Source organism: Aspergillus vadensis (genome assembly GCF_003184925.1).
Source record: "Aspergillus vadensis CBS 113365 unplaced genomic scaffold BO88scaffold_8, whole genome shotgun sequence".
In the NCBI taxonomy this organism is placed as follows: domain Eukaryota; kingdom Fungi; phylum Ascomycota; class Eurotiomycetes; order Eurotiales; family Aspergillaceae; genus Aspergillus; species Aspergillus vadensis.
Window position 1 is genome coordinate 873,228 of NW_020292046.1, and position 27,440 is coordinate 900,667.

The 27,440-nt window shown below is 48.9% G+C and overlaps 9 protein-coding genes across 9 annotated transcripts; 7 read left to right on the plus strand and 2 right to left on the minus strand.

The window, feature by feature from the left end:
- Positions 1-3,450: 3,450 nt before the first annotated feature.
- Positions 3,451-4,671, minus strand: BO88DRAFT_404034 (oxygenase MpaB family protein; the record flags this gene model as incomplete). Its single annotated transcript, XM_025706511.1, has 2 exons — positions 4,568-4,671; positions 3,451-4,496 (listed from the first exon to the last, which is right to left on the minus strand). Exon 2 carries the CDS (start codon positions 4,378-4,380, stop codon positions 3,451-3,453), a length of 930 nt encoding a protein of 309 aa, XP_025564211.1. The 5' UTR covers positions 4,381-4,496; positions 4,568-4,671.
- A 1,105-nt stretch (positions 4,672-5,776) lies between these two features.
- BO88DRAFT_404035 (H(+)-transporting V1 sector ATPase subunit A) lies at positions 5,777-8,066 on the plus strand. Its single transcript, XM_025706512.1, has 5 exons — positions 5,777-5,957; positions 6,053-6,137; positions 6,200-6,867; positions 6,925-7,821; positions 7,874-8,066. The coding sequence occupies exons 1-5, from the start codon at positions 5,850-5,852 to the stop codon at positions 7,928-7,930; spliced, it is 1,815 nt and encodes a 604-aa protein (XP_025564212.1). The 5' UTR covers positions 5,777-5,849; the 3' UTR covers positions 7,931-8,066.
- A 91-nt stretch (positions 8,067-8,157) lies between these two features.
- On the plus strand, positions 8,158-11,536 carry BO88DRAFT_404036 (dynamin-like GTPase vpsA). Its single transcript, XM_025706513.1, has 8 exons — positions 8,158-8,638; positions 8,707-8,776; positions 8,852-8,946; positions 9,021-9,768; positions 9,818-10,459; positions 10,509-10,767; positions 10,818-10,902; positions 10,952-11,536. The coding sequence occupies exons 1-8, from the start codon at positions 8,613-8,615 to the stop codon at positions 11,118-11,120; spliced, it is 2,094 nt and encodes a 697-aa protein (XP_025564213.1). The 5' UTR covers positions 8,158-8,612; the 3' UTR covers positions 11,121-11,536.
- A 1,306-nt stretch (positions 11,537-12,842) lies between these two features.
- BO88DRAFT_404038 (carbon-nitrogen hydrolase family protein) lies at positions 12,843-13,999 on the minus strand. Its single transcript, XM_025706514.1, has 4 exons — positions 13,892-13,999; positions 13,747-13,835; positions 13,263-13,681; positions 12,843-13,192 (listed from the first exon to the last, which is right to left on the minus strand). The coding sequence occupies exons 1-4, from the start codon at positions 13,934-13,936 to the stop codon at positions 12,855-12,857; spliced, it is 891 nt and encodes a 296-aa protein (XP_025564214.1). The 5' UTR covers positions 13,937-13,999; the 3' UTR covers positions 12,843-12,854.
- Positions 14,000-14,298: 299 nt separating this feature from the next.
- BO88DRAFT_480824 (alpha/beta fold hydrolase) lies at positions 14,299-15,825 on the plus strand (the record flags this gene model as incomplete). Its single annotated transcript, XM_025712168.1, has 2 exons — positions 14,299-14,931; positions 14,989-15,825. Exons 1-2 carry the CDS (start codon positions 14,764-14,766, stop codon positions 15,823-15,825), a joined length of 1,005 nt encoding a protein of 334 aa, XP_025564215.1. The 5' UTR covers positions 14,299-14,763.
- A 275-nt stretch (positions 15,826-16,100) lies between these two features.
- Positions 16,101-16,835, plus strand: BO88DRAFT_414157 (putative peroxidase; the record flags this gene model as incomplete). Its single annotated transcript, XM_025708157.1, has 1 exon — positions 16,101-16,835. The coding sequence occupies one exon, from the start codon at positions 16,101-16,103 to the stop codon at positions 16,833-16,835; it is 735 nt and encodes a 244-aa protein (XP_025564216.1).
- Positions 16,836-17,917: 1,082 nt separating this feature from the next.
- On the plus strand, positions 17,918-19,214 carry BO88DRAFT_337979 (glycoside hydrolase family 16 protein; the record flags this gene model as incomplete). Its single annotated transcript, XM_025702962.1, has 3 exons — positions 17,918-18,309; positions 18,360-18,813; positions 18,870-19,214. The coding sequence occupies 3 exons, from the start codon at positions 17,918-17,920 to the stop codon at positions 19,212-19,214; spliced, it is 1,191 nt and encodes a 396-aa protein (XP_025564217.1).
- Positions 19,215-21,979: 2,765 nt separating this feature from the next.
- Positions 21,980-22,469, plus strand: BO88DRAFT_404041 (uncharacterized protein). The gene has a single exon (XM_025706515.1). The coding sequence runs from the start codon at positions 22,082-22,084 to the stop codon at positions 22,322-22,324; it is 243 nt and encodes an 80-aa protein (XP_025564218.1). The 5' UTR covers positions 21,980-22,081; the 3' UTR covers positions 22,325-22,469.
- A 3,195-nt stretch (positions 22,470-25,664) lies between these two features.
- On the plus strand, positions 25,665-26,883 carry BO88DRAFT_386420 (arabinan endo-1,5-alpha-L-arabinosidase; the record flags this gene model as incomplete). The annotated part of the gene is made up of 4 exons (XM_025704784.1): positions 25,665-25,971; positions 26,034-26,510; positions 26,574-26,659; positions 26,745-26,883. Exons 1-4 carry the CDS (start codon positions 25,717-25,719, stop codon positions 26,881-26,883), a joined length of 957 nt encoding a protein of 318 aa, XP_025564219.1. The 5' UTR covers positions 25,665-25,716.
- Positions 26,884-27,440: the final 557 nt, after the last annotated feature.

Consider the following 27,440-nt stretch of genomic DNA (forward strand, 5'->3'; position numbering starts at 1 on the left):
CGAAGCAACATCGGCGGCTGGTCTTACTCTTTCCTGGTGGCCGTGGGGCCAAGCAAGCAGTCCCGACAATCCAATCCTCTCCCCCATCGATTAATCCCACCGCGCGGTTTCGCCCTTCCAACCACGCCCTGCCCGAGCCCTACTGTGTCGATCGATAATTCTACTTTGTCCTTTGGATCCTTGTCCAAATAGCGCGATTATCTGCAGTACAGATCAGGGATAATTTCAGACTCTACAGTGTATCATAGGAGTTTACATTGACGAGTCGAGGCGATTATTGATCCTGACGATTAATGATGACGATGATACAATACCGTATGACGATACTGACCAAAGGTTATCAGAAAAAGAAGAAAACAGTGGCTTTCCTGCACTCATCCTCTTTGGGTCCTTTTCCAGCTGTGATTGTCTCTCTTTCTGTCTGTTCCTTTTTCTCGCTTCTTAAGTTTTTCTTATATATTTCTTTTTCCTTTTCTCTTCCCGCGGTGATCTTCCCTCCCCTAGACTCTCTAAGCCTTCAAGGTGCACATCGTAGAACAGATGGGGTTCCCCAACCTGGTTGATCTTGAATTCACGCACATCACCTGAGTTCTTCTCCGATCGGTTCCAGAGCAGCTGACAAGGGCGATTCCGATAATGACACCATCCCCGATTATCAGGACTGAACAGCGGTTATCCAAGGGGCATGGCCCAACGGTTGGCGGGATTGGATCCCAGATCATCACTGCCACCTAATCTAGTCTATATCACCTGCACATTCCACTCGGAACACATCAAATGAGCTGTTCCCATGTCAGTGTCAGGGGCGCTCCAAGCTTAGGGACCTCATATTATCCTCCCCCTTAAGACACCCTTATCTCCTCTCATACTCTAACCATCTACCCATGGAGGCACGGACTTCGCAACTACAGCACGGTATGCCATGCAGCCCAATAACGCCACAGCCTACTAAGACATGTACCCAACCCCAACTAAGTAAGCAACCCACTGTGGAGGCATGCCATTTGGTACCACTGGAAAAGACCCAAGTGGGTATGTCGATTAGGCGCTGTTGGTGAGTGTGGAGGCCCCAGACCTCATTAGACTCCATCGGATGCAATTCCCTTGCGCATCACCATGTTCCAGATAAATGCCTCTAGGACCGTGCGACATCTTCCAGACGTGACTCTAACACTGCCTTTTTCTGAACCCACAGTTGAAGCCTGCAGTTATCCGGGATAGGAAGCTTAGGGTAGGGAGGTCTGGCAGCCAAATAAATGGTTTGTTCAAGTGTGGGACCAGGTTCCCCCGCAGTTGCATGAGCACCTCTTAGTACATTTGTCTTCATGTCTCTCTGAGCTAACCAAGCTTGGGCACAAGGAGGCCCCTGTTAGCGCTCGGGGGTCAATCAGATTGGTGGATGCTGCTAGTACCTGAAACGGTGCCAGATGCCATACTTTGCTAGGTTCGCTACAGGTGCCCGGCATTCTTCACCGCTGCTTTCAAGAAGTATCGGCTTCGGTCAAGTACCAATGCATTATTTAGGTCTCAGAAGCCCGTATTCTAAGCGAAAGACGTGACTTACGAGGCTTTCAGGGGCATACTTGACGCATCCTGCCTGCTGCTGAGGCCTGCCTAATGCTGTGTTTGATTGTGGCGCTTAATTTCCGCACTAGCAACTGATTATCGCATATTCATGGCGGTTATCACGGCCTTCACTTATTCCTGTTAGAGGGCTATCTATAGAGTTCAATTTCCACCACACATAGCGCCTATAAACAGTTGATGAATCTAGCCAGGGGTTAAGGTTGATACGATCGACTCCTCTGAAAGTATGAATTTCTGGGCTGGTGTCGAAATCGCGGGTCAGGGATTACATCGTTTCAACGTTCTTTGTTCCAGGAGGCCGGTATTCTTCAGAACAAGCAACTCTCTGAGGTCGGTTCACACTCTGACCTCAGGGTATATGCACCTGGTTTAGTGGGACTCAGTTAGGGGGGTCATACAGTGAATATGATAATGTGCCCAACACTGGTATATCCTATCATGTGGCAACCCAGGCCAACAACAGAGAAATCTAGTACCTCAACAGTCACCCTGATATCCACATCACTAGTGGCATAGAATTAAGCTTATCCCCTAGAATCCCATTCAACGGGAACAGAATCCGTGACGGCCAGGCTAGAGCCGAAACCAGCAACAGCCAGATCTAACATTAACTGGGAAATAGACCGTAGTAGACCAGCCACTTTAACCATCGGAACAGGATGTGCAGAGTTAAAGAAACATACACTGCTATACTATCCTAGACACGTACCTAATTACCATGCATCTTTAATAGCAGCACCCAAATAGATTCTCTTGCCTATCACCATATACTACACTACTACCTACCTAACACAACATATAGTAAAACACAACCCACCAAATATCTCAGTAGTATAGTGTCCAAGATCCAACCACACCCCCTCAACCTATCCAACACCGTCTCACGAATATTGCCCTTGCAAATCATATCCGAGGCCAATCCATCATCCAATGACTAACAGTATCCTCCCCGATCTCATAATGACATAAGTTAAACCAACCCGAACCGCTCCGCTCCGCTTCCCTAATTGTGCCGGCGGGCGGAGTGGTGCACCTGACCTCATGATGACTTTATCCCTCAACCGAGACCCTCCTTCCCCTCCACCCCGCCATCCGGCAGAGCAAAGCTACCTATATATAGCTGGAACGCTTCACCCCCAAGGTTCTCATTTCGTCTTATTCAACCATTCAGAAGACAAAGATATTGCACCATCCAAGACCAACACCACCTCTACTTAAGTTTTATACCTTACCTACCCAAATTTTAATACTATCTTCAATATGGGCTGCGGTTGCGGATCCGGAAACACTTGCGGTTGCAGCGGACCGAGTTCCTGCACTTGTGGACAGTCGTGCTCTTGCAAGGAGTGTGGAGTATGTTTGAAATTCCTAGTACCTGTTGTTGGTTTGGTCGTGATGTGATGTGCTAATGGGGTGTTGTGTGTTTAGAAGTAAATCGATGTTTCGATGTCTACGGACACAACCACTACTGTCGATTTACCGGCTTCTCTCGAGTGAATTCATTTGAGATTGGAGATGTGGGATGGTGGTAATGTTGTTGCTGTGGTTGCTATTATGATATGAAATGAATTGAAATGATATGATTATATATGAGACTGAGTTGATCGTTACTTGAGTGCGGGTGTATTTTGTAGTGTTGGGTATGCTGTAGTGGTGATAGTAAGAGATAGTAAGTTGTTTCATATACCTTGCTGCGTAAGGAACACCACATCTGGAGGTATATGCTGTGTTTCAATGTAACTGATGTTGCCCGAGGAATCTCGGTTTCAGTTCTCTGGGGTCAATAACGTCATAGTGGGGCGATGAAGGTACGATAACGGGTCGGATGTATGCATATACAACGCACACGGATACAACATCCTATTAATATCTGATCTTTGGAAAGAATACTCGCATCACCATACGAATCACATAATATCCCCCACTGATCAAAGTCACAACAGTAATTAATGCAGCCACCAGACCCACCCGGGCCAGTGCTTCAATGCCGCGTCGCGATGTTTTCGGAATTTTTTCTTCCTCCTTAACTGTCACTGCTTTATAGAGTGGCCCTGCATGAGATGGCTTGTATACAAAGTCAAAGAGCGACTCGCCTCCAAGCCCTTTCTCTCGATCGGTTATCATGGTGTAATAGTATCGACGACGATACTGCCTCAAGTCAGTGCACACGCTAATGATCACACCACGAGAGAACAGACGTACCGCGATAAACCTTTGATCGAGCTTCGGAAACAACCGGGTGCCATATGCTAACGCCATGACAAAGAAGCAATACCCGTATACCAGAACCCGATAGTACAGCGTGGGTTGAGGGATTTGAAGACTGTCAGAGAGTTGCTTCCCATTCAGAAGCCGAACCATAGCCTCCATGAAACCCATTGAGGCATGCGCTGGGGCCTTGTTCTCCAAGCCGTTGAGAATATTACGAGCTAGGACTCTACCAATGTTTATAGGATCCACCTCCGATACAAGGAGAGATTCCATCAGCGCTCGTGCGGTTTGCTGGCTAGCAAAAGGTTCGTCTGGAACTCCTAGGTAGTAGGCTACCAGCCTCCAGAGAGTTAGGTAGTCGTCTATCTCTTGCTTGCGGAGCCAGATACCTTGCCGGGGGAGGCCGAGCCAGATGATGATGGATGAGAAACTGCTAATCGTTGCAAGGCTGTCAAGGTCGTTTATAGGGACTCCGTACCTCTCATTGTCATACCTTTCCCGAACACAAATCAAGGAGCGAAGATAAGCATGCAGCAGCCGAACGCGGATGGATGCGATATTACCAACACCGCCTGGCTTCATTGCGTCAACCGATCCAGAGACCTGGAGGATAAACTGTAGGGTCTCCAGTAGTCTCTTCCGCACGACATATATATTGTTGAAGCCTCCACATAAGGTTAAGGCCTTAACGACACTTGGTGAGCCCCTAAGTAGGAATAAGTCGAAGCCTGATGGAATTTTCTGCAGAGTGACTAACATGCCGCCCAAGAGGCTTTCGAAGTTCAGCTGGCATATATCAGTGCTTATGCTTGGAGTTGTCACTAGATTAGATGCTAGACTTACCACGTTCAGAATGGGAAGCCCATAACGGAAGAACACCTCCTGTCCCCGTTTGATCTGCTGCCAATCCACCCAGTCCGGCACTGTGTTGACTTGTGCCCAGAGTTCACTAAGCTTCGGATTGTCTTTTGCGTGATCTTTCAGCATAATGTACACATCCAGATCGGGTAACTTCCTTTCTGGATCATTTTGCCTGTCCTGAGTAACTAACTGACGGCCGATAGCATTGATCTGGTCGATACATTCATCCCCAAGCCTGTCATAAGTGTGCATCTTTGAACGCAACTGTTTCCTCGTTTGATGAAGGGGCGTCCATGCGAACGTATGGTCCCAATAGGTGCAGGTTTTTGATGAATCCATTATGTCGATTTGCACCTACCAGTCGTCGTAGAAGGGACAACAACTGGGGCAAGAAGGATGGATGACGGAACATGCGTGTCCTGGAATCGTTTAACTACATCTGGCGGAGTGCCATCACGTCACTTGTCTTCTACTTGAATCAGGGATATCAGGGACGGATACTTCGATCCTCCGATGAAATTACCCCCCGGGCGAATGGCATGGCCCATAGAGGGCAGTTTCCATGGGATCAAAACGGAAACCTGTCAATGGCTTGTCAGGCAAGCAGACGTAAGAGGCTTTGAATACGCGAGGGGTGGCATGTGGAGTAGTCCACTGTTAGTGAAAGCGTATGTTTCTACGGAAAGTTCACTTCGCAGAGCGTAGGGAAGTCCTTGGGATGGGCAACTTGGGCGTGGCTTAACAATGGATGTGGAGAGACCAAGAAGCAAGCGGCACCGTTTTGATAAGGCGGGCTGAGTAAACACGCAACACCGCAAGGACCACACGGCCAATCGCTCATCAGGGGCCACTAGTTAGTTGATGCCTCCAGATTGTCAATCTTCTGACTATTATATTAATATTATGATTTTTTTGAGCGAATGCTAGGACTCGGTGTGCGACGACTCAAAGCACGCCCCTCGCTGCTTGATTTGATTGCGCATCACGAAGGAGACGAACAGCCAGTCGGTTCGAGGTCGTCATCACCGCCTGGACTAGACAGCCCGCAACTGCCACCGCTCCCCGTGTCGCCCACTTCATCATCCTGCAGCGACAGCTCCTCCTCCTCCTCTTCTCCTCCTTCCCCCATCCATCCCTCCCCCTCCCCCGCGCTGTCCACTCCTGTCATTCACCTCCCTGCTTCACGCACCATGGCCCCCTCCGCTGATGCTGGCGAGAGCCAACATGGTTCCGTCTTCTCCGTCTCCGGTCCCGTCGTCGTGGCCGAGCATATGATCGGCTGTGCCATGTACGAACTGGTATGCTTCCCATGTGTTTTCCCGCCGCCAGATACTGCCCTTCTAGGTTTACGCATCTGCAAAACTTAGCCGCTAACACCGGGCATCGACTGTAGTGCCGTGTCGGTCATGACCAGCTGGTCGGAGAAGTCATTCGGATCGATGGCGATAAGGCCACCATTCAGGTCTACGAGGAGACAGGTACACCCGCCAACCCCTCCGGCCTCGCCACAACATCCTTGTCTAACTGCAACTTTCTCTAGCTGGTTTGACGGTCGGCGACCCCGTTACACGGACAGGAAAGCCCCTTTCGGTCGAGCTGGGCCCCGGTTTGATGGAAACGATTTACGATGGTATCCAGCGGCCCCTGAAGGCGATCTCCGACCAGTCCAAGGGTATCTACATTCCCCGTGGTATTGCGGTTAACGCCCTGGATCGTGAGAAGAAGTGGGACTTCAAGCCCGGCAAGTACAAGGTCGGCGATCACATCACCGGTGGTGACATCTGGGGTACCGTTTTCGAGAACAGCTTGGTGAACGACCACAAGATCATCCTCCCTCCCCGCGCGAGGGGTACCATCACCCGCATAGCCGAGGCGGGAAGCTACACTGTCGAGGAGAAGCTGCTGGAAATCGAGTTCAATGGAGTCAAGACGGAACACAGCATGATGCACACCTGGCCGGTCCGTGTGCCCAGACCGGTCAACGAGAAGCTCTCGTCGGACGCACCTTTCATTGTCGGTCAGCGAGTGCTGGACTCCTTGTTCCCTAGTGTCCAGGGTGGTACTGTCTGTATTCCTGGTGCCTTCGGATGTGGAAAGACTGTCATCTCCCAGAGTGTCTCCAAGTTCTCCAACAGTGATATCATTGTCTACGTCGGTTGTGGTGAGCGTGGTAACGAGATGGCTGAAGTGTTGATGGACTTCCCCGAAGTTAGTGCCCCATCCTACAGCAGACATCTAGTAACTAACAAGCGATCGCAACAATAGCTTTCTATTGACGTCGATGGCCGCAAAGAACCTATCATGAAGCGTACCTGCCTGATCGCCAACACCTCCAACATGCCTGTCGCCGCCCGTGAGGCGTCCATCTACACCGGTATTACGATCGCCGAATACTTCCGTGACCAAGGCAAGAACGTGGCTATGATGGCGGACTCCAGTTCCCGCTGGGCTGAGGCTCTTCGTGAAATTTCCGGTCGTCTGGGAGAGATGCCGGCTGACCAGGGTTTCCCCGCCTACCTGGGTGCCAAGCTGGCTTCCTTCTACGAGCGTGCCGGTAAGAGTAACGCCTTGGGTAGCCCCGAGAGAATTGGCAGTGTCAGTATTGTCGCTGCCGTCAGCCCTCCGGGTGGTGACTTCTCGGATCCCGTCACCAGTAGTACCCTGGGTATTGTCCAGGTGTTCTGGGGTCTGGACAAGAAGCTGGCTCAACGTAAACATTTCCCGTCGATCAACACGTCGATCTCCTACAGCAAGTACACGACGGTTCTGGACCGCTACTACGAAAAGCACCACCCCGAATTCCCTCGCCTGCGTGACCAGGTCAGAGAGCTTCTGACCAAGTCGGAGGATCTGGACCAGGTCGTGCAGCTGGTTGGTAAGGCCGCTCTGGGTGACTCTGACAAGATCACTCTGGATGTGGCTGCCATGGTCAAGGACGACTTCTTGCAGCAGAACGGTTACAGTGACTACGATCAGTTCTGCCCGCTGTGGAAGACCGAGTACATGATGAAGGCGTTCATGGGCTACCACGATGAAGCCCAGAAGGCGGTTGCCCAGGGCCAGAACTGGTCCAAGGTTCGTGACGCCACGACGGACATTCAGAGCTCTCTCCGGGGCATGAAGTTCGAGGTGCCGACCAACGAGGCGGAAGTCTCCGAGAAGGTAAGCCAGATGCCTCCGCTATTAGGTATTGTGTATTCTAACCCTGTTGCAGTACGAGAAGATCCTCCAGCAAATGTCGGAGCGGTTTGCTTCGGTGTCGGATGAGTAGAGGAGGACATATTCACCGGGCTAGACCGGGGAGGCGTGCTGTCTATTTTATATTCCCGAGCTTGTAGCATAGCAAATTCCCAGTATATGTAGTTATTGCCGTTGCCTTGAAGAATTTCCGTTTCGAGAAGCTTCCATTTATGGAAAGTCAAAATCAAGTAACTACTTAGAAGTCGTGTTGAGCGTGAGTCAGTCAGGCGGCATCATTCAGTCATTTGCTGGAAGCAATCATTGTCTGGCCGCTTTTGGGTGGCCAAATCCACATGACGCGGCCTTGCCCATTCGCTCTCACAGTAGGGATTCCCAATGTGTGGTCCATCGGGTACTTCCATCCACAGTCGGGAGCCCGTTTGTCGCCCTTTCATTTGCCACTGTCAGGGTCCCGGTTCGGTGGGTAAACGTCTATCGTTTTGGCAGGCAGACAGGCAGTGCAGGCCGCCGTATCGCTGCTATCGATTGCTCTGATCTGGACCGAAGCGAAACTCTCCACTTGGCCCTTCCCGCCTTCGCTCTCCCTCTTCCCTTTCAATCCACCCCCCCAAACATCCTCCACGCATTCTGGTCTACACCCCCCTGAACAGACAATCGCTCTACGGACATTGTCTAGACTGTTGCTTTCTTTCTTCTATATTTACTGCCTTTATTAATTTGGAGCGTCCATCCTCTATACCTCGTTGCCAGCCATGGCAAGCCCAACTACTGGCTTCTCGTGCGCAACCCCTGGTCCCTCCATGCTTGTACCTCCGATTCGCCTGGCTGACCTCATCGTGCCCGCAGGATAAACGTCAACGATCCCAGCTTGATCTCGCTGGTGAACAAGCTGCAGGATGTCTTTGCGACGGTTGGAGTAAGTCATCCCCTCCCGTGGAGCTCTCCTGCATCGCAGCCCCTCCGCCGAACTGACACCGCCTGTTCCGTTTAGGTTCAAAACCCCATCGATCTGCCCCAGATTGCCGTCGTCGGTTCGCAGTCCAGTGGAAAGAGTTCCGTTCTAGAGAACATTGTTGGTCGGGATTTGTAAGTGGTTGACATGGTCCCTTCGTTTCTTGTCTGGTCGCAGCAGCCTAACCGGCATTCTTGTCGTTGCCTAGCCTGCCTCGTGGTTCCGGAATTGTCACTCGGAGACCCCTCGTACTGCAACTTATCAACAGGCCCGCTGGTTCGCAAACAAATGGTGTGAAGGAGGAGGCCCTGGAGACGACGGATAAGGAGGCCAACATAGACGAGTACGGCGAGTTTCTTCACATCCCCGGCCAGAAGTTCTACGATTTCAACAAGATCCGCGAGGAGATTGTGCGCGAAACCGAGTCCAAGGTCGGCCGCAATGCCGGTATCTCGCCCGCTCCTATCAACCTGCGAATCTACTCGCCTAATGTCTTGACCCTCACACTCGTCGACTTGCCCGGTTTGACCAAGGTCCCCGTGGGTGACCAGCCCAAGGATATCGAGCGTCAGATCCGTGACATGGTTTTGAAGTACATCAGCAAGCCGAACGCTATCATCCTGGCCGTCACTTCTGCCAACCAGGATCTGGCCAACTCGGATGGTCTGAAGCTGGCGCGGGAGGTTGACCCGGAGGGTCAGCGCACGATCGGTGTGTTGACCAAGGTCGATTTGATGGACGAGGGTACCGATGTTGTGGATATTCTTGCGGGCAGGATTATCCCTCTGCGTCTGGGTTATGTTCCGGTCGTCAACCGTGGTCAGCGTGATATTGAGAACAAGCGGCCTATCGCATATGCCCTGGAGCACGAGAAGAACTTCTTCGAGGGTCACAAGGCTTATCGCAACAAGTCATCGTACTGCGGAACTCCTTATCTCGCCAGGAAATTGAACTTGGTATGTTTCTCTGACATTGTGGTCTGAGAATTGGAACTGACGTTGGTAGATCCTTATGATGCACATTAAGCAAACCCTTCCCGATATTAAAGCGCGCATTTCGTCCTCCCTTCAGAAGTATTCCTCGGAACTGTCACAGCTCGGTGACTCGATGCTCGGAAACAGCGCCAATATCGTCCTCAACATCATCACGGAGTTCAGCAACGAGTACCGCACAGTGTTGGAGGGAAGCAACCAGGAGCTGTCCAGTATCGAGCTGTCCGGCGGTGCTCGTATCAGCTTCGTGTTCCATGAGCTCTACTCCAATGGTATCAAGGCCGTCGACCCATTCGACCATGTGAAGGACATTGATATCCGCACCATCCTCTACAACTCCTCTGGTCCCTCACCGGCACTGTTTGTGGGCACCACTGCTTTCGAATTGATCGTGAAGCAGCAAATCAAGCGCCTGGAGGACCCCAGCTTGAAGTGTATCTCGCTGGTCTACGACGAACTTGTCCGCATCCTGGGTCAGCTCCTGAACAAGTCGCTGTTCCGGCGGTACCCTATGCTGAAGGAGAAGTTCCACGCGGTTGTTATTGGCTTCTTCAAGAAGTCCATGGAGCCGACCAACAAGCTTGTGCGTGACCTGGTCAACATGGAGGCGTGCTACATCAACACGGGTCACCCTGATTTCCTGAACGGACACCGCGTAAGTCCCAATGGCATCCTACGATACCTACGATGTGCTGACTGAATAGGCTATGACTATCGTCAACGAGCGTCAAACCGCAGGCAAGCCGACTCAAGTGGACCCCAAGACTGGCAAGCCTCTGCCCCCGCGGGCGAACAGCCCGTCGGTTGAGGTTCCTGTGGACAACAGCAACTCCGGTGGATTCTTTGGCAGCTTCTGGGCGTCGAAGAACAAGAAGAAGATGGCTGCCATGGAGCCGCCACCGCCGACTTTGAAGGCGTCTGCCTCTTTGTCGGAGCGGGAGAGTGTGGAGGTTGAGGTCGTCAGTAAGTGCAGCGCAACTGCTCGATAGCGGTTGGATACTAATGATCAACAGAGCTCCTGATCACCTCGTACTTTAACATTGTGAAGCGGACTATGATTGATATGGTGCCCAAGGCTATCATGTACACTCTCGTCCAGTATGTAACCTATTCCTTGTCCGCACGACCACCGCTAACTCTGTTTTAGATTCACCAAGGACGAAATGCAGCGCGAGCTCCTCGAGAACATGTACCGCAACAGCGAGCTGGATGACCTGCTGAAGGAAAGCGACTACACGGTCCGCCGGCGGAAAGAGTGCCAGCAGATGGTGGAGAGCCTTTCCCGGGCCAGCGAGATCGTCAGCCAGGTTCAATAAGGGACGGCGTTGTTGGATGGTTAGTTTTGATCTATACACCCGGTTGCGTTCCCGTTCAGTGATATCATGCTGGGGCCTATGTTATGGGGGTTCTGTCTCGGAGGAGTTTATGCCTTATGTTTATACTTTCTTCTGATGCCAGGGTTCCACGGTCGCATGTGGTAAGACTGGACGACAGGTTTGACCAAGATTTTCACGAATTTGTATCGCCTAATGATTGTGGATGATTGTGGTTTTTTCCCCTTTTAGAATTCAGACGGTTGCAGTTTAGCAGTCAGTGCCATGATGTATAGTAGTGCTGTGTGGCGATGCTTAGTATAATAAATATAGAGTAGTCATGAAAAAGCCCAATAAGAATTAGTTCACCCCTCGATGAACATAATGGATATTTGGACTGTTTCACTATACTCATTCACTCGGTATGACTGATGTGACAACAAATTATTACTGGAGACACTAACTATACCAGATCAGTTATTAGTGTGTAACGTAGTGGATCCCATTCATAGGGAAATGTATTCATTATGGACCAATAAGCATTATTGATTTTTCACCCATCCTAAACATATTTCGAGCTTCTGTGATATCTAACAGTAGATTCAACTGCTGTTACAGTCTAAAGTATCGGCAATCTTCGCCTAGGAAAGACACAAGCCCGGGAACTGCCACTGGCGCCTGCGTGGGCAAGGAAATTGCCATTAAGGAAATGGGAATTACCGACTACTAAGCCGTAGAAAAGCTACTATAATGTCCTGTAGGTGAAGCATCAGTATTCAAGCAATGTGTGATAGATACCACTACGCTGTGAAGGTATGATACACTATGATAGCCTTGGAGATAACAAATGAGACAAAGATGAAGTGAATAAGATGGAAAAAAGGGGAGTTATATTCACTGGGAATCCACCAAGTGGGATGGCTATATAACCATCCCACTTCGCCCTTCTGGGTGCTGAGGACTTAGCTTTTTACTGCATCTTCAACATTTTCTTCACAATATCTCTTCTCTCATTATTGTCTCCCCTCTGCTCATTGGAGACCAAGAAATTATAACTACGAATTTCTCCAGCTCAATCCTCTTCACATATATATATATATATATATACCACTACCAACTAAAGACAAAACTTCCAAAGGTAGATAGATGATGTTCCGCAACAATGCCTCTAAAGTTCTAAGTACTTAGCACTTAGCAAGCGAGTTACAGAAATAGCGCACACGATTTGACAGTGTGGATGGGGTAGAGATGTGAACCAGAAGCTCAATGCTTCCACCTAGTACTATTAGTACCATCACAAAACTGTATCGACGTAATACTGGCTGACATGGCATGGCACATAGGTAAGTGAATCAGCCATCTCCCGCTGAGTTCACTCAGTCTCTGACAATGGCCACCAGGATGTATTACACCAGCTCGAATATCTATATATATCCATCTTATGCAATGTCCCTCGACATGAAATCACCAGAACAGTAATATATTCGTGCCGAGCACCAATAATCTTCCATCCGCCAAATGCCGCCTCTACCTTTATTTGCTAGGAGACAAGATCACGGAACGTTACTCCCTCAGGACACAGTCGATTAAGCAGTCACAGGTGAAAAGATTGAAACTATTCAGAAGCACTACTTCGCTCGAAGAAGCAAGCAAGCAAGAACGAAAGGAAATGGACGCTGTATCTGGAGAAATAAACATGTTTCATCTCTGTCTATACTATAATCCTATTTACATGAATCACCTCTGATGCCGATACGTATAATACCACCCCTCCTTAGCCAAATCCTCCCTAACACGATAATTCTCCTCCGCAATCCTCACCACCCCCATGTCCATATCCACCACCAACACGCCCTCCTCATCCCCCATAGCACCCACAGTCCCCACAATGGGCAAACATACCCTCGACAGACCCAAGAACCGATCACTCTCGTCTTCCTTTCCCCTCGCCACATTAGCGAAGATAATCCCGCAGGTATTCTCAAAGCATCGCGCCGTGAGCGTCGTTTCAAGGAATAGTGCCTCAGAGTTGGGGTTGTGTTGAAGGGCAGCGGGGGAGGCGTCGTATTTGCTCCCTAGTCATTCGTGATATAATCAGCATATAGAACCATCTGGTATTTAATGGGAAGATGGATTGGATCTTACAATAAGTGGGTATAATCACAATCTCCGCCCCATTACAGATTAATTCCCGGAACGCCTCCGGAAACGCCAAATCCCAGCAAATGAGCAACCCTACCTTGCCGATCGGCGTATCGAACACTTCATGTGGATCACTCCCGGAAGAGGTGAGGTAGGGACGTTCAGGGTGCCAGATGTTCTTCTTGCGGTAGTGGCCGAGGATACTCCCGTCGTTGGAGATGAAGTAGGCCGTGTTGTAGAGGAGTGGTTGTTCTTGTTCTTGTGCGTTCGGGGAAGGGCCATGGTGTTCGACTATGGTGCCGGGGACAATGCAGATGTTGAGTTCACGGGCAAGAGATTGGTATGCTTCGAGGTAGGGGGTTGTTTGCGAGGCGAGGGCAGTCCAGGTTGGGTTGGAGGGGGCCCAGCCGGTTAGGTGGTATCTAGGTTTTGGGATTGTGAATGAGTGTGTGTAATTGAGGAGGGAGATAGGGAGGGGGTATAGTACTCTGGAAGAACGGCCAGTTCGGCACCTTTTGATGCGGCATCACGGATGTAGGTGCATGCTGTTTGGTGGTTCTCGTCGATGGCGAGGTCCTGGGGTTGTTGTTAGACTGAGGGGAGATTCGGGGTGGAGGAGAGGCATTGTGTACTTTGATGTTCCATTGAATGACGGCGACGCGGCGAGTTGGTGCCATTGTGGTTTTAAATAATTGTGTGTATTCCTTGATGCTTCGTGGGGATACCAGGGAGTAGAGGGGATGTTAAGCAATTGTCGAGTTGGAGATGGTGGGTCAGTGACACCCCCGCATGGTGTTGGAGTCGAAGCTGGACTGATAAGCTGTGATAACGTTACGAAATTAAAAGATCTCCGCTGCACTGCATTTTCTACTCATATATTGATTAGTACGATGCTTAGCTGGAATGAATTAATGAATGAATAAAATGGTTTATGTTGTAATCAAAAGTTCCTAATTCTATTTGGTTTGGCTCATTCCCTAGTTGACATTCTTAGAAGTTCAGTATCGCTCGTCAAGGTTAAGACGCCACAAAAAAGTGACATCAAGAAGCTCAAGCCGAGGTATTGGTCAGTACCTTCTATAAAGAATTTAAAAGCCAGGCATATATGAGTTCTGTAGCTGCCTGGGTGTAGATTATTGAGAGCCAGATTGCACGTCAATGCCATAGAGCCGTGTCTGCCATCGTCGCACTTACGTTATTCCAGCCATACGGATGCAACGGACTGAAATGTATGTATTGTAGGTGAAAGAAATCCCCCGCACATATCTCATCGAGGATGACGCCAGTCAGATGATGGGTAACACAAGCAACCCCAAAGCGGGAAGTGAGATCATCGACAGGAACAGAATGGATCACACGGCGGCCTCGGATGACTCCTGCCAAGAAAAGAGATTCGGCACATGTGAGGAGCTGCCCAGTTTGACATGGTCCACGCCCACATCCTCTGGTCACCATTTCTAAATCACAACTCTCCCATCTTAGACCTCCGATAGAATTAGAAGACATGGCACCACTCCTTGCCGAGGAAGTCATCAAGCATTCCGCATACAACACCATCAATTATGACCTTTCCGCCACAACGTCTGGATCATGTACCGTGGCGCAAAACAGGCGAGGAGGGCCCTTGAACATCAACTATGAGATCCATGGCACTGGCCCCGTGAAGCTCGTGGTAAGTATGAGCATATTCCATGACCCCCATGTGCCGTAGTACTGACATGGGTCGCAGTGGGTAATGGGTCTCAATGCAACGCTTAAGGACTGGAGGCGTCAGACCAAATACTTTGGTCACCAGCACGCTTCCAAATATACATGTCTGGTCTTTGACAACCGCGGAGTTGGCCGGTCGGATAAGCCGGTCGCCTATTACTCCACATCCGAGATGGCTCGCGATGTGGTGGACCTGGTCGCCTCGCTGGGCTGGATCGACCTTGCTGCTCCGCCGAAACGATCGATCCATGTCATCGGTGCTAGCATGGGTGGTATGATCGCCCAAGAAATTGGAATGCTCATTCCCGATCGCTTATTGAGCCTGACCCTCTGGTGTACCGCTCCGCGATTGGTTCGGACAGGTCCGTTCCTCGAAAACTTGCGTGAACGGGCGGGCATGTTCATTCCCCGCCATGTCGACATAGAGCTCGAGAGGATGGCAAGGAGTCTCTTCCCCGAGGACTTCCTGGCCGAACCAGATACGGAGTACGAGGACCCAGCGATGAACTTTCCTACCAAGCGTGATCGGTTTGCTGCTGGTATGCTGCATAAGCGTGCGGACACCGAAGCGCATACGAAGAAAGGATTCATGATGCAGGTGCTGGCTTGCTATTTCCATCACAAGTCAGCGGAGCAGCTCAAATCTCTGGGAGATCAAGTGGGGAGGGAGCGGATCTTCGTGTGCCATGGCACTAGAGACTTGATGCTGACGTTTCGCCATGGGGAAATAATACGCGAGGAGATCGGTGATGGGATCCAATGGAAGGTTTTTGAAGGCAGCGGCCATATGCTGGGCTGGGAGAGGGAGAACGAGCTGAACAAGATGCTTGAAGAGTTTGTTGATAGATGCACCTGAAGATACATGCTGGGGTTCTCCAACAGATGTTACCATAGATGAGTGTATAATAGATCCAGCTGACCTTGACTGGACTGCCAGGGTTGATGCGTGAATGTAATCCTGGCTTGAAGGAGGTCGTATTCCAGGGGCCGCCATGCTCGTGATCGAGGCGCCGCAGTCACCCGTTCCCCAGCCTAGGCTGACCATTGCAGGCCCCTCCCGTCATGATGATGCATATAGAAAGCAAGCATGCCCGTCTATTTCCTCTCATTCTTCGCTCCTCATCCTTGAAAATGGAGCTCCAGAAGGGCCATTACCATCCCGCAGGACCAGACGACCTACGTTCTCCGTGTCCGGTCCTTAACTCCCTTGCCAACCATGGCTATATCGCGCGCGACGGGAAATCCATCACCGCCGCCGAGCTGAAATCAGCCATTCGATATGTCGGATTAGGCTTAGACTTAGCCTCTGTTCTCGTAAGCCGCGTCTTCCAAGTCCACTCCGACGACCCAAACCACGGACCACCAGGAAGCTCCAAAGTTGGGCTACGCGATCCAGGCCAAGTGAATCAATACGGGATTCCCGTGCTCAACCTCGATCAAGTCGGCCGTCCTCATGCATTAGAACACGACGTCTCGATCACCCGTCAAGACCGCGCATTGGGCGACTGCATCCACCTAGACCCTGACCTATACAAACAGTTCCTTCGAACCGCGAAGGGAGGCAGGTTTCACACCACAATAATGGGAAGGTATCGAAAGGTCCGATATGATGAGCAGCAGAGGGACAATCCACACCTGCAATTCGGCAAGTTCGAACACTACGTTGCGTGTTCTGAAGTGGCAGCACTGCGAAGTGTCTTTGGGAAGGGTGTCACGAAGGGCATTCCGGATGACTATGTACGGGCTGTTTTTGGCGAAGAGCGTCTGCCGTACGATGAGGGTTGGAGTCCACGACGGTTCAAGGTGTATTTTCCAGAGGCACTAGCGATGTTGTTAGTCATTTCGCACTATGCTTGGCCTTGGTGAACGCTAGATTGGGCTGCATGGCGCTATTGGGTGCAGGTTCGCTTGGCGGGATTTACGATGGGATAGGAATGGCGTAGCTGAGGAATTTTGGGAGATGATTCTTTTTTATGTGCGATGCTGATCACAGATCAAATGTTGGGTTTATCAGGCTGACAGCGGGCGCGCTATTGTCATATGTGCTTTTTGGGGTCGGTAATCATGAATGTTCAAACTCTGGCTCTAATTGAAGATTATTATTATGATTGATTTTTTCTACTGAGTACAATGTCATAGACTGCATCATATTATAGCTTTGTCATGTCTAGCATCTCTCATAATAGTCTTTGTATCTCTGTCCACAGATGGCTTGTTTCATGTTCCCCTCATTTGGCTGCACTTCAGTCTCGGCTCACTGTTGGGGCCGCCCGTGTCTCTAAATTTAGAACAGATGACAGGTCGCCATGGCATTCCCACCTCATGAGCTAGAAGCAGTTCTATATAATCATTTCAACCAGAATGCCTTTTTTTTCACAGCTGCTATATGTTATAGCAACTTCTCAAGTGTCTGTCATGGCGGTGACTAAGCTGCTGGACAGGGTCCAGGGGTCACTTTCCCAACTGAGACAAGCGTCGTCAGGGACTGTGCAAACAGAACATACGCTGCTGGTTCTGGAAAGATCCCAGACAACGCAATGGTTCCTTGCCTATCGATGATCCAGCATTGAGTTGCAGAGACAGTCAGAGTTATCTCCTAAAACCAGCCATCTCATTGTTTGGACCTGAACTTGGTGTTCCCGTCTTCCTCTCAACATATTGTACAGTTGGGGACGCAACCTCCGCATATAGAATTGCTCCAAGATTACTTCCCGGTTGCGACTGCTGATTGCCTAATCAGGCCATGATCGTTAAGGTAACGCCAGTCTGACTCGCAGATCTTTATGACACCATCCCGCCCGGCAACTTCATCTTCATCTCCTCAACTCTCTCGTTGTCAATTCTACTAGCTACATACATTCGTTACTGGGAAGATAGTTGGATACACATCGTTTTACTAGATTATATCGCTTTCTTCCTTTTTGTCTATCCGATAAGCTTTGGCCATCATGGCCGATAAGCAGTACTATACACCTGGCACTGAATACAGCAGGTATGGCGGCGCCACCAGTCAGCTTCCCAAATTAGACGATGATCTCGGTCATGCAGGGCCACCCCCTCCGCCAGGATCCGGACAGTTTATACCTCCACAGCAGACGGTCGCTCAGTATTCCTGGTACGACCCTCGCGGCTGGTCGCTACGAAAAAAGTTGATCATCGCAGCCGTCATTATTGTCATCATCATTGCGGTCGTCGTTGGTGCAGTCGAAGGGACGAAAAAGAAAAGCTATCCTGACTATTCCAAGCTCGATTACAAGCTGGTGGATACGTATTCGGGCAACTCGTTTTTTGATCGGTTCAATTACTACTCCGACGAGGACCCCACTGATGGGTTTGTCCAGTATGGTTATCCCAATCCTTGACTCATTGGTATCAACTAACGCTGTCTAGATATGTCAATCAGTCAACATCAAACTCGTTGAATCTGACCTATGTTGGCGAAGACTCCGTTGTGCTCAAGGTGGATACATCCAACAAGAATGCAACCAAAGGGAGACAGTCTGTGCGTCTGGAATCAAAAACAAGTTACGATAGTGGACTATTCATCTTCGACATCATCCACACGCCTTACGGCTGTGGCCTGTGGCCAGCACTGTGGTTAACTGATACCTACAATTGGCCCGAGAACGGGGAGATCGACGTAGTTGAGACGAATAACCTGGCCACCGAGGGAAATGCCGTTACATTGCATACAACCAGCGGTTGTAAGATGAATGTCAAGCGCAAGGAGACCGGTACGCCAAATTACGTGACCTGCGACAATAGCACGCATAGCAATGCTGGATGTGGCGTACAAGGCTCGCCAAGAACGTACGGACAAGAAATGAATGAAAATGGCGGCGGGGTAAGTCTCTTTTTATTACGCATGAGTCATACAATGCATGATATTGACGGCAAAAGGTTTACGCTCTGGAGCTACGGGATGCCGGAATCCGAGCTTGGTTTTTCTCACGCGATTCCATTCCCGACGACATTTCGAACTCGAGCGGCACGCCAGACCCATCGACATGGGGGACTGCATTGGCTGACTTTCCCAACACTCATTGCGATATACCATCTCACTTCAAAAATCAAAGTATAATTGCCAACATTGATCTCTGCGGACAGCTCGGTGGTAACAAGGCATTCTATACGGAACAGTATCACTGCCCGGGCACATGCGAAAGCTTTGTTCGCAGCAACCCTGGCAACTTTACTCAGGCGTACTGGGAGTTTGCAAGCTTCAAAGTATATCAGGCTAGTTAGATAGTTGGCTGGGTATAGAAATTTGTTGTGTTCGTTTCTTTGTTTGCTACGTTTATAGTTTTGTCTCGAGAACGAGGTAATGGCTGATGCGAATGACCCAAATGGCGGTTGTCCTGGATAGATAGAGAGGGAAACATGACAGTTACGAATGTTCAATATGAATATTATTCTAACAATTGATATTGCGATATAAACAGGTACGCTTTGTCATGTAACAACCAGTCGGTATACACCATCGTTGCCCTATCTTCATCTGGTAATGAAACAAACATAGAGCATCCGGACGACTTCTCACCCAGCCAGAGAGCCATGTGATGTTCAATATGGCACATCTAAAGTCAACACTAGCATTTGCTGAGGGTATAAGCCCTATCTTCAGCCGGGAGTCGCAATAACTTGATGACACCAAGACATAGACAAGCTAATTACAAACAAATGTGAGCTGGGAAAATCTCGTTGTGTCGTGACTATGAGACGCAGTTACTCTTGCATAGCAATGACAGCATACAAGGCGACTATTGACCATTGTCGGTCATGCTGATGGGAAGCCAGAAAACACAACTCGAATCTGAACCACATTTCCTTTCGAAACAACTGAGTACATACTAAACACAAGAATGAAAAACTACTTCTGATTATGTAGCATAAATATAATATATATCTCTAGACAGATTTGTAGTTGAAATCAAGAAATGATTATGACCACCCTTCACTATACTGCTCACAGTAGCGGTCCTACTAGACCTCTTTATTCAGCCACTTATAGCAAGACATGCTATACTTTTTTATTAGCTGAATAAATCCTAGCTAAATGAATCCACTAAGCCTAAGCAGGAGCTTACCTTGATAGTAGTTATACTTCCCACGTGTCTCTTTGGGTCCGTTGATCCGGGACTAGTGCTGATTGATACCTGTTCAATCTCCCTGACGTTCAGAGTTAATTAGCCTCGATACTCTCCCCAGTCAGTAAGCTAACTAAATGGACTGATAAAATTACAATCAAAGGCTATAGCACTGAAGAAGAACATGCGTTCATGCAGATAGACTATAAGGTACATGCTGAAAGAACATGTCCCCGTTCATACACCGCCATATTATGTAGATATCCCACTATTACATTACTAGTGTCCATGCGGAGTTCATACATGCATTTTCTTTGACTGGGAATTAATAGGGAGGATTAGATATCGAGAAGGAAAAGCTTTTTTCTTAAAGCTGTTGCTAGTTAGAAAGTATTCGATGATGCATACCTGCATGCATGAACATGCAATCACGGCAGCTGAGTTGATCGGCTTTGCATATGGCGTGATGGATAACCAAACCAAGTCTGACAGTTAGTGTCCGAGTATGATGATCGTTGTATCCTGGTATCAATTTCCATGATTCAAGGCTTATTGTTTCGGCTGGGAATCGCTAGTATGGCTTTTACTGGGGGGATGGGGGACGAAGTAGTACTGTAGGTGGAAGTCACTGCATCTTGCTTGATGAAACTGTAGTGAACATGGGAATATTCGGGGCCAGGTTTGAGATAATGAAATAATGTTGGGGAAATGGGGTTTTCTTTGTTAAGTGCTCGAGATATACGCTAGACAATGTAGGTAGCGTCGAGTTTAGACGGGAGAGCAGTTGTAAGAGCAATATAGTAAGGCTGGAAAGGTATTTTCATCGGATTGGTCCATGTTATATAATGAAATACACACTTAAGCCTCCTTCACCCAAATCTACAGTAAATTTGTTCAACTTTATAGTATACATCCAAGCCTTATCCAAACGTTTCTCTTCAAACAACATAGCGACCAGCTTCACGGCAAACACAATGCTTCACAATGTAAGTACTAAAAAAACAAAATTAAGCTAAAATGAGTATTGAACATACTACTCTTTCCTCGATCATCATCATACATTCATTATATTAAAAATCCTGCATTCATTACAAACTATCAACAATATCCACAAACTATCCATCAAAATCTAAGGACCTACTCCACAGTCATCACACAATACACACTACTAACACAATAAAAAACACTATACAACAAATTGCACCTTAATCAAACCATACCCACTAACACATGCAACTCCCCAATAGTAGCTATCCACTCATGCATACGGTATACAGAAAATAGTTATCCCGACCCGAACCCGACAAATCCGGATACAGAACTATAAGATAATTAAACCAACACAAAAGATCTACTTATGTAAAAAACCCAAACCATGGAACAAGCAAACAAATCACAAAATAAAATTATAATAATAATAAGGTTACATCTGCAAGATATATTTATCCCCGTATCATATTTGCTTATTTTTGGCCCTGGGAACCTGATTCGTGATGTGTCGACGGGGGACGCGTCATCGCGGTCCGGTTGGCATCGGGGACTCACCAGAAGGTATTTTGGGGGTGTATTGGGTATAATGAGGGTGGTAGAATTGGGGGTTGTATTTGAAGTGGGTATTGATGTATTCTTTTGTGGATATTGGGTATTTGGGTGGTTGTTTTGAGGTGGCGATGGGGAAGAGATATTGGGCTTGGTTGTATAGGGGAGTGGGTGTATACTCACTCCTTGCTGATGTTTTAGCAACTAGAGAGTTTGGAGTACTGTATGTGTCTCTGTTAGGCATCTGCTTCATCGTATGAGGTAGAAAAGCTATGATATACATACAATATAACAGGTATACTGCTTATGATCTACTGGATTCGCCACTGCTCATCACCACCCTACCTACCTGCCAGGTACCATCTCTCCTATCTAGTCATCTCTTACGTTACGTACAGCAGCCACAGACAAACAACTACTGCAGGAACGCGCCTCCCTCAAGGTTTTCATCGTCAGGGGTAAAAGAAGCTTGAAGGAGCCACAACCATGTGTTGGACGCGTGTCGACCTCTGTCTGCAGATTACTTACTTGACTTGGCTTTTGGTGGTGGTGAGAGATCTCATTTACCCCTGCAGGATGCATGAGACTTGTCTTTCATCTTTGGACGTAGTACCATGGATAGGAGAGTTCTATTCTTGTGTACTGGTTATGTGTGGTGGATCGGATCGGATGGTTGATATGGTATACTTTGATAGGGGTTCGTGGAAAGTGACAGTTGAGTTCGAGTAATTGATGTGTCCCTTGCTTGAGTGTCTGTGCTGTGTGTGCTTAAAATAGATGAATTAGGTGATGTTGTGTGTATTGGTTGATCAGGAGGTATTGTGGTCTGGGGTTAGTTATTGGTTGATGATTGTTCTGTTGTATGTTCTGTTTCTTGGGGTTTGTTGGATCGGGCTATCTGTCTTGCTTGATGTTGTGTCGTGTGACAGGTTAGTATGGCCACGAAGGGCGGATGGCTTACGCCGTGGCTGGTTTAGAAAAGGATGGGGGAATAGTTAAACTAGTTACGTTGTAGTTTATACGAACAACATTGAAAAGACTTGATATCTGGTCTGTATACTTCAGCTGATTGCGGGTGAGATAGCCGTTCTCTACTCCAGGGCGGACATAGCATGGATGCCAGTTAACTCCGGCAGCAATCTGGGTGGTCGCGTTACGCATCAGCAGCAGAATACTACCGTGGCTCAGGCTCAGCCATCTCCGATCCCGTCGATCGATTGTTACGCCCCAAAAACAAGATCGCTGCGAAGTCTCTTGTAAAGTCAAATCGAAAACATGTCCAATTCTTTTCTGCCTTTTACTCACCCCTTTAACTCTCTCTCTCTCTCTCTCTCTCTCTTCAAAGTTCTCCCCTCTTTCTCCTGAAAGGGAAATCTCCGGAAACGCAAACACAATAAGCCCAACTGCGCCCATCCGCAAGCCATACCGCCGATGTTGTTTTCGGAGAATAGCTAAAACCCACCCTCCACAGTTCTCCACCGCGACACTATCATATGAGAAAAGGTCCATGCATGTAATGGAGGAACGGCCATTATCCACCGCGGAAAAGCGTCCCATCCGCTGCCGTCCCTGGAACGAGTGGGAGATCCTCCAGAAGACGCAATCCGTACTTATCGTTGCAACTCCTGCTTGCGATGGGGAATAGTCACCACCATTAAGGCACTTGGGTAATTTCCGCATCGCAGATAATCAAGTATCGCAATGCGTTGTTCACCGCAATCCGGTCTGACTCCGTGAGATTCGGTGAGAAGTTCTCCGTCAGTACTAGTCTTCTTCGTAGCTGCATGCGGTCATCATTACTTCTTCCTGGGCCTCCTTGCAGCAATTAGCAGAGAAAAAACACGAGAGCGGATCCTCCAGAACAAAAACCAAAGGAAAAGAAAAAAAAGAAAAGAAAAGAAAATATCGCTTCGCTAGTCTTGGTTCTTTGTTCGAATCTGACAACCCAGCAAACATTAATAATTCTTGCGCATATAGACCAGGTTCCGTGTTGCTTGCTATCATCGCGTTCTCTCCTCTCTATTTTCCCCCATCCGCCATGACTTGGACCAGTCACGACATCCTTAGCGCAGGTCGCACCATCAACCGACTGGCCATCTCAGGAGCACCACCACAACTCCCACAACTCTCCTCGTGAGACGATCATGGTACCGTCTGATCTCAAAATCCGGTCAGTCTCGGCACATGGCAACTGCAACCACTGGGACGGCATTCGGGAAGAGGAGGAGAACCAAGAGGAGGGGAACCCCCCGGATTACATAATGGGGATCGCAAGGCTGCGAGTTTTCCAGCAATGTTGAGCGACAGAATCTTAGTCGACGGCTGTGCAATTAATTCACTTAGATTGATCCAACAGATGCAGAAATACCCAAGCAGTGGATGGAGTAATCCTGATGGTAACATGCAAGGGGGGAGGCGGAGTTGGCTTCGACGTGGTAGCAACAACTTATTGTCGTCTCCAACGGCACTCATTCTTCATCTACTCCGTACTGCGGTTGTCTTTAGCAAGCGGAGACATTGATCGGAGGATCCTCGAGATAGTCTAGCAGCGAAGTAGTGACAAGACGCTACTGCTGTTAGTCGACAGACTAGATGACCCCCATGAATCATCAGATCTGGGGATCCCCATCACGACATCCCGATGTAAATGGCAAGCTTCGAGGTGGTTCCGCCCATGCTCACGGACTCCAACTGGATGACCGAGTCCTATTGGGTAGGGAGGTCCATGATCGACCGATGGCCTTCCGAAATGCCTGGGAGGCGCCCACTAGGCCGAGCTCTGGGCGAGACTAAGGAGACTAACCCGACCAAATCTCCCCTTCAGCCCGTCATCTGTATGCACACATCCAATCACCGGGTGCGGAGAGCCCGGTTGCTTTACCTCCAAGTTGTGGCCTTTGGCACACACACTCTCTCTTACTCACTCACACCATGCCTATAGCGCGCTTTGATTGACACGTCAGGCCAAGCATTTGTGGGGGTGAGGATGTGGCCGGGAATGAATGGATGACGCTATGATGGTGAAAGGGGAGAGGGGGGAAGGACTGCCAGGGCAGACTAAGAGGCTGATAGTAGTACTTTGTTTACTACTTGATTGAAGCCACACATTCTTGTCCGTGTTAAGAGTTGACACGGGTGAGGCGGCCCGAGGATAACCACTGTACCCAAAATTTATAGTAAGGTCCATTTATTGCCTCGTTTACTTGGGACCAACCAACCCACTCATCCAGGGGCCTCTCCTGAATGGTCCAAGTAGATTCTTGCTTCTTCGAGACCCGAAATCCGAGGTCAACCACTTCTCGGATGCAGCGAGCCTGAGGAGTCATGGGGTCCCAAAAGGGTAATGTGATGAAGACCAGCCGATCGATCAGGTGCCTAACATTAAGGATATACCCTAAACTTTGCCTAGCCCGTAATATTTTCTTCTAGTTATTTTTTTACTTCTTTTTTGGTATTTTTTTTATTATGCATTATTTTGTATTTGCTTTTTCAGTTCCTCGCTACGACGAACGCGGGGGAAATCTTGCAGTTGTCTTGGTGGCTCTCTCTCTCTCTGATAGTGGCTTTGTTCCGTTGCCTGATTTTCCTCCCCCCCGTAACCGACGGATTAGGTCTGGCCGGTTCCCAACCCTGCCCTGGATCCATCCGGGCATTCAGCCACGGGCTCCACGTCGATGCAAACAATCGGCATTAGAAATGAGCCATATACTACATCCCATGGAGCACTGTCGTCACTAACAACTAGTCGCTTCGACTAAAGTTAAAGCTATTTCCGAAGGCGTGATTGGTTTGGGCCGCTGCAGCAAGGGAGTCGACACCTACTATCGCTCGACTTTAGTCTACCTCATTTACGAGAATGACCCGAAGGTCAATGCATGCGTAAGCTCAGCTGGATCTCTAGCGTGGCCCTTACTTGCAAGGCTACTACCTTTTCTGCAAGCATTGTACTGACAGGCCCGATGTATACCGGCCGAACTATTTGTACATAAAGGGCCCTTCCCTCGACTGACAATGTATCCTGGCTAAATTGAAAACAGCAATTCCTTTCTACTCCTCCATTCCCCTTTACCCTCCTCTTCCTTTTTCTTCTTTTCCATTTTGGAGGATTCCCCCTTTCCGCTATGCTTTCGTTTGTCTTGCTTCTTTGTGTAGCGTTGGTCAACGCCTACTCAGACCCGGGTGCATGCTCGGGAACCTGCTGGGCTCACGACCCCAATGTCATTCGCCGTGTGTCGGACGGAACCTACTTTCGTTTCTCGACAGGAGGTGGCATCCATATCTCCTCTGCCAGCGCAATCACTGGTCCCTGGACTGATCTCGGGTATGCACTGCCTGACGGATCTATCGTTTCAGTGGGCAATGCCTCCAACCTTTGGGTATGACAACTGACAGCCCCTTGACATGACCCCTGCCATCTGCAGTTCTAACATTCCTGCAGGCTCCGGACGTACACTACGTAGATGGCACCTACTACATGTACTATGCTAGCTCTACTCTGGGCAGCCGGGATTCCACCATTGGAGTTGCAACCTCCACCACCCTGGAAGCCGACTCCTGGACCGACCATGGCGAGATCGGTGTCACCTCGTCGTCGTCTACTCCCTACAACGCCATTGACCCCAACTGGATCACCATTGGCAGCACTCCCTACCTCCAGTTCGGCTCCTACTGGCAAGGCCTCTACCAGGTGGAGATGGCCGACTCCCTTACCGCCAGCAGCAGCAGCCCCACCAACTTGGCCTACAACGCATCGGGTAACCACGCCATCGAGGCTTCTTACATGTACGAGTACGGAGGCTACTACTACCTCACCTTCTCGTCCGGCAAGGCTCAGGGATACACGACCTCCCTGCCTGCCCAGGGCGACGAGTACCGCATTGTCGTTTGCCGATCCAAGACTGGAACGGGCAACTTTGTAAGTGCCATACCTAAACATCAATATTCAAAGAAATAAAGTAAGTGCTAATATCACCTGCAGGTCGACAAGGACGGCGTTTCATGCCTTAACAGCGGTGGAACCACCGTTCTGGCCAGCCACGACTATGTCTACGGCCCTGGTGGACAGTAAGTTGCCCCTTATCATTTCTCCCCTGTCTTTGTGGCTTGTCGCACATCAAACGGAAAGCATGCTAACAGCGATCAATTGCAGGGGTATCATCAACACCACCAGCCACGGTATCGTCGTCTACTACCACTATGCCGACAAGAACATTGGCCTGGCTGTCGACGATTACCAGTTCGGCTGGAACACGCTCACCTGGACCGATGGGTGGCCTGTTGTGGCTTAATTTCATTCTTTCTTCTATACATACATACATACATTCTACCGGCGGTCCAGAAATGGACTCGGTATTATTTGCATGATGATACCTGCGTTCGATTGTATTTAGCTAATTACGTTAATTCGTAATGTTTTATATTGCGATTTAATATATACATATTGAGACTGAACTTTCTTTTCAAATAAGAGTAGAATGTCTGTAGGGAAAATGAAGCGTCTCGGATGAGAATGTCAACAATAGGAGTTACTGGAAGGGGTGACATATTCCTTATCCTTATCCCTCCCCTTCAACATTCCCCATCCCCATCCCCATCTCAATCAGCCACAAAAAGCAAAAATGCTCACCCCGTTAAGAAGCCCCGGCAACAAAACAAACATAACATAACATACCAATCCTGCGGACCGCACCTAAACTCAATTGTGGAACAATTCAAATTTCTCGGTAATTTCACCCGAAGAATTTAATTTACTACTTCCACATTACTGTGCACATTACCATTGCCACCCAACTGAAACAAACAAATCACCCACATACTGGTTGATTTAACACACAATGTGGGAGAA

Bases quoted from the DNA above. Each gene is read 5' to 3' on its own strand.
- BO88DRAFT_404038 (XM_025706514.1), bottom strand. From the start codon at position 13,936: ATGGCACCAACTCGCCGCGTCGCCGTCATTCAATGGAACATCAAA. The intron at 13,836-13,891 runs GTACACAATGCC...CAACAACCCCAG, and splicing joins TCATTCAATGGAACATCAAA to GACCTCGCCATCGACGAGAA. The intron at 13,682-13,746 runs GTACTATACCCC...CCCAAAACCTAG, and splicing joins GAACTGGCCGTTCTTCCAGA to ATACCACCTAACCGGCTGGG.
- BO88DRAFT_404036 (XM_025706513.1), top strand. From the start codon at position 8,613: ATGGCAAGCCCAACTACTGGCTTCTC. The intron at 9,769-9,817 runs GTATGTTTCTCT...TGACGTTGGTAG, and splicing joins TCGCCAGGAAATTGAACTTG to ATCCTTATGATGCACATTAA. The intron at 10,903-10,951 runs GTATGTAACCTA...ACTCTGTTTTAG, and splicing joins ATCATGTACACTCTCGTCCA to ATTCACCAAGGACGAAATGC.
- BO88DRAFT_404041 (XM_025706515.1), top strand. From the start codon at position 22,082: ATGTGTTGGACGCGTGTCGACCTCTGTCTGCAGATTACTTACTTGACT.
- BO88DRAFT_404035 (XM_025706512.1), top strand. From the start codon at position 5,850: ATGGCCCCCTCCGCTGATGCTGGCGAGAGCCAACATGGTTCCGTCTTC. The intron at 6,138-6,199 runs GTACACCCGCCA...AACTTTCTCTAG, and splicing joins TCAGGTCTACGAGGAGACAG to CTGGTTTGACGGTCGGCGAC. The intron at 6,868-6,924 runs GTTAGTGCCCCA...TCGCAACAATAG, and splicing joins TGTTGATGGACTTCCCCGAA to CTTTCTATTGACGTCGATGG.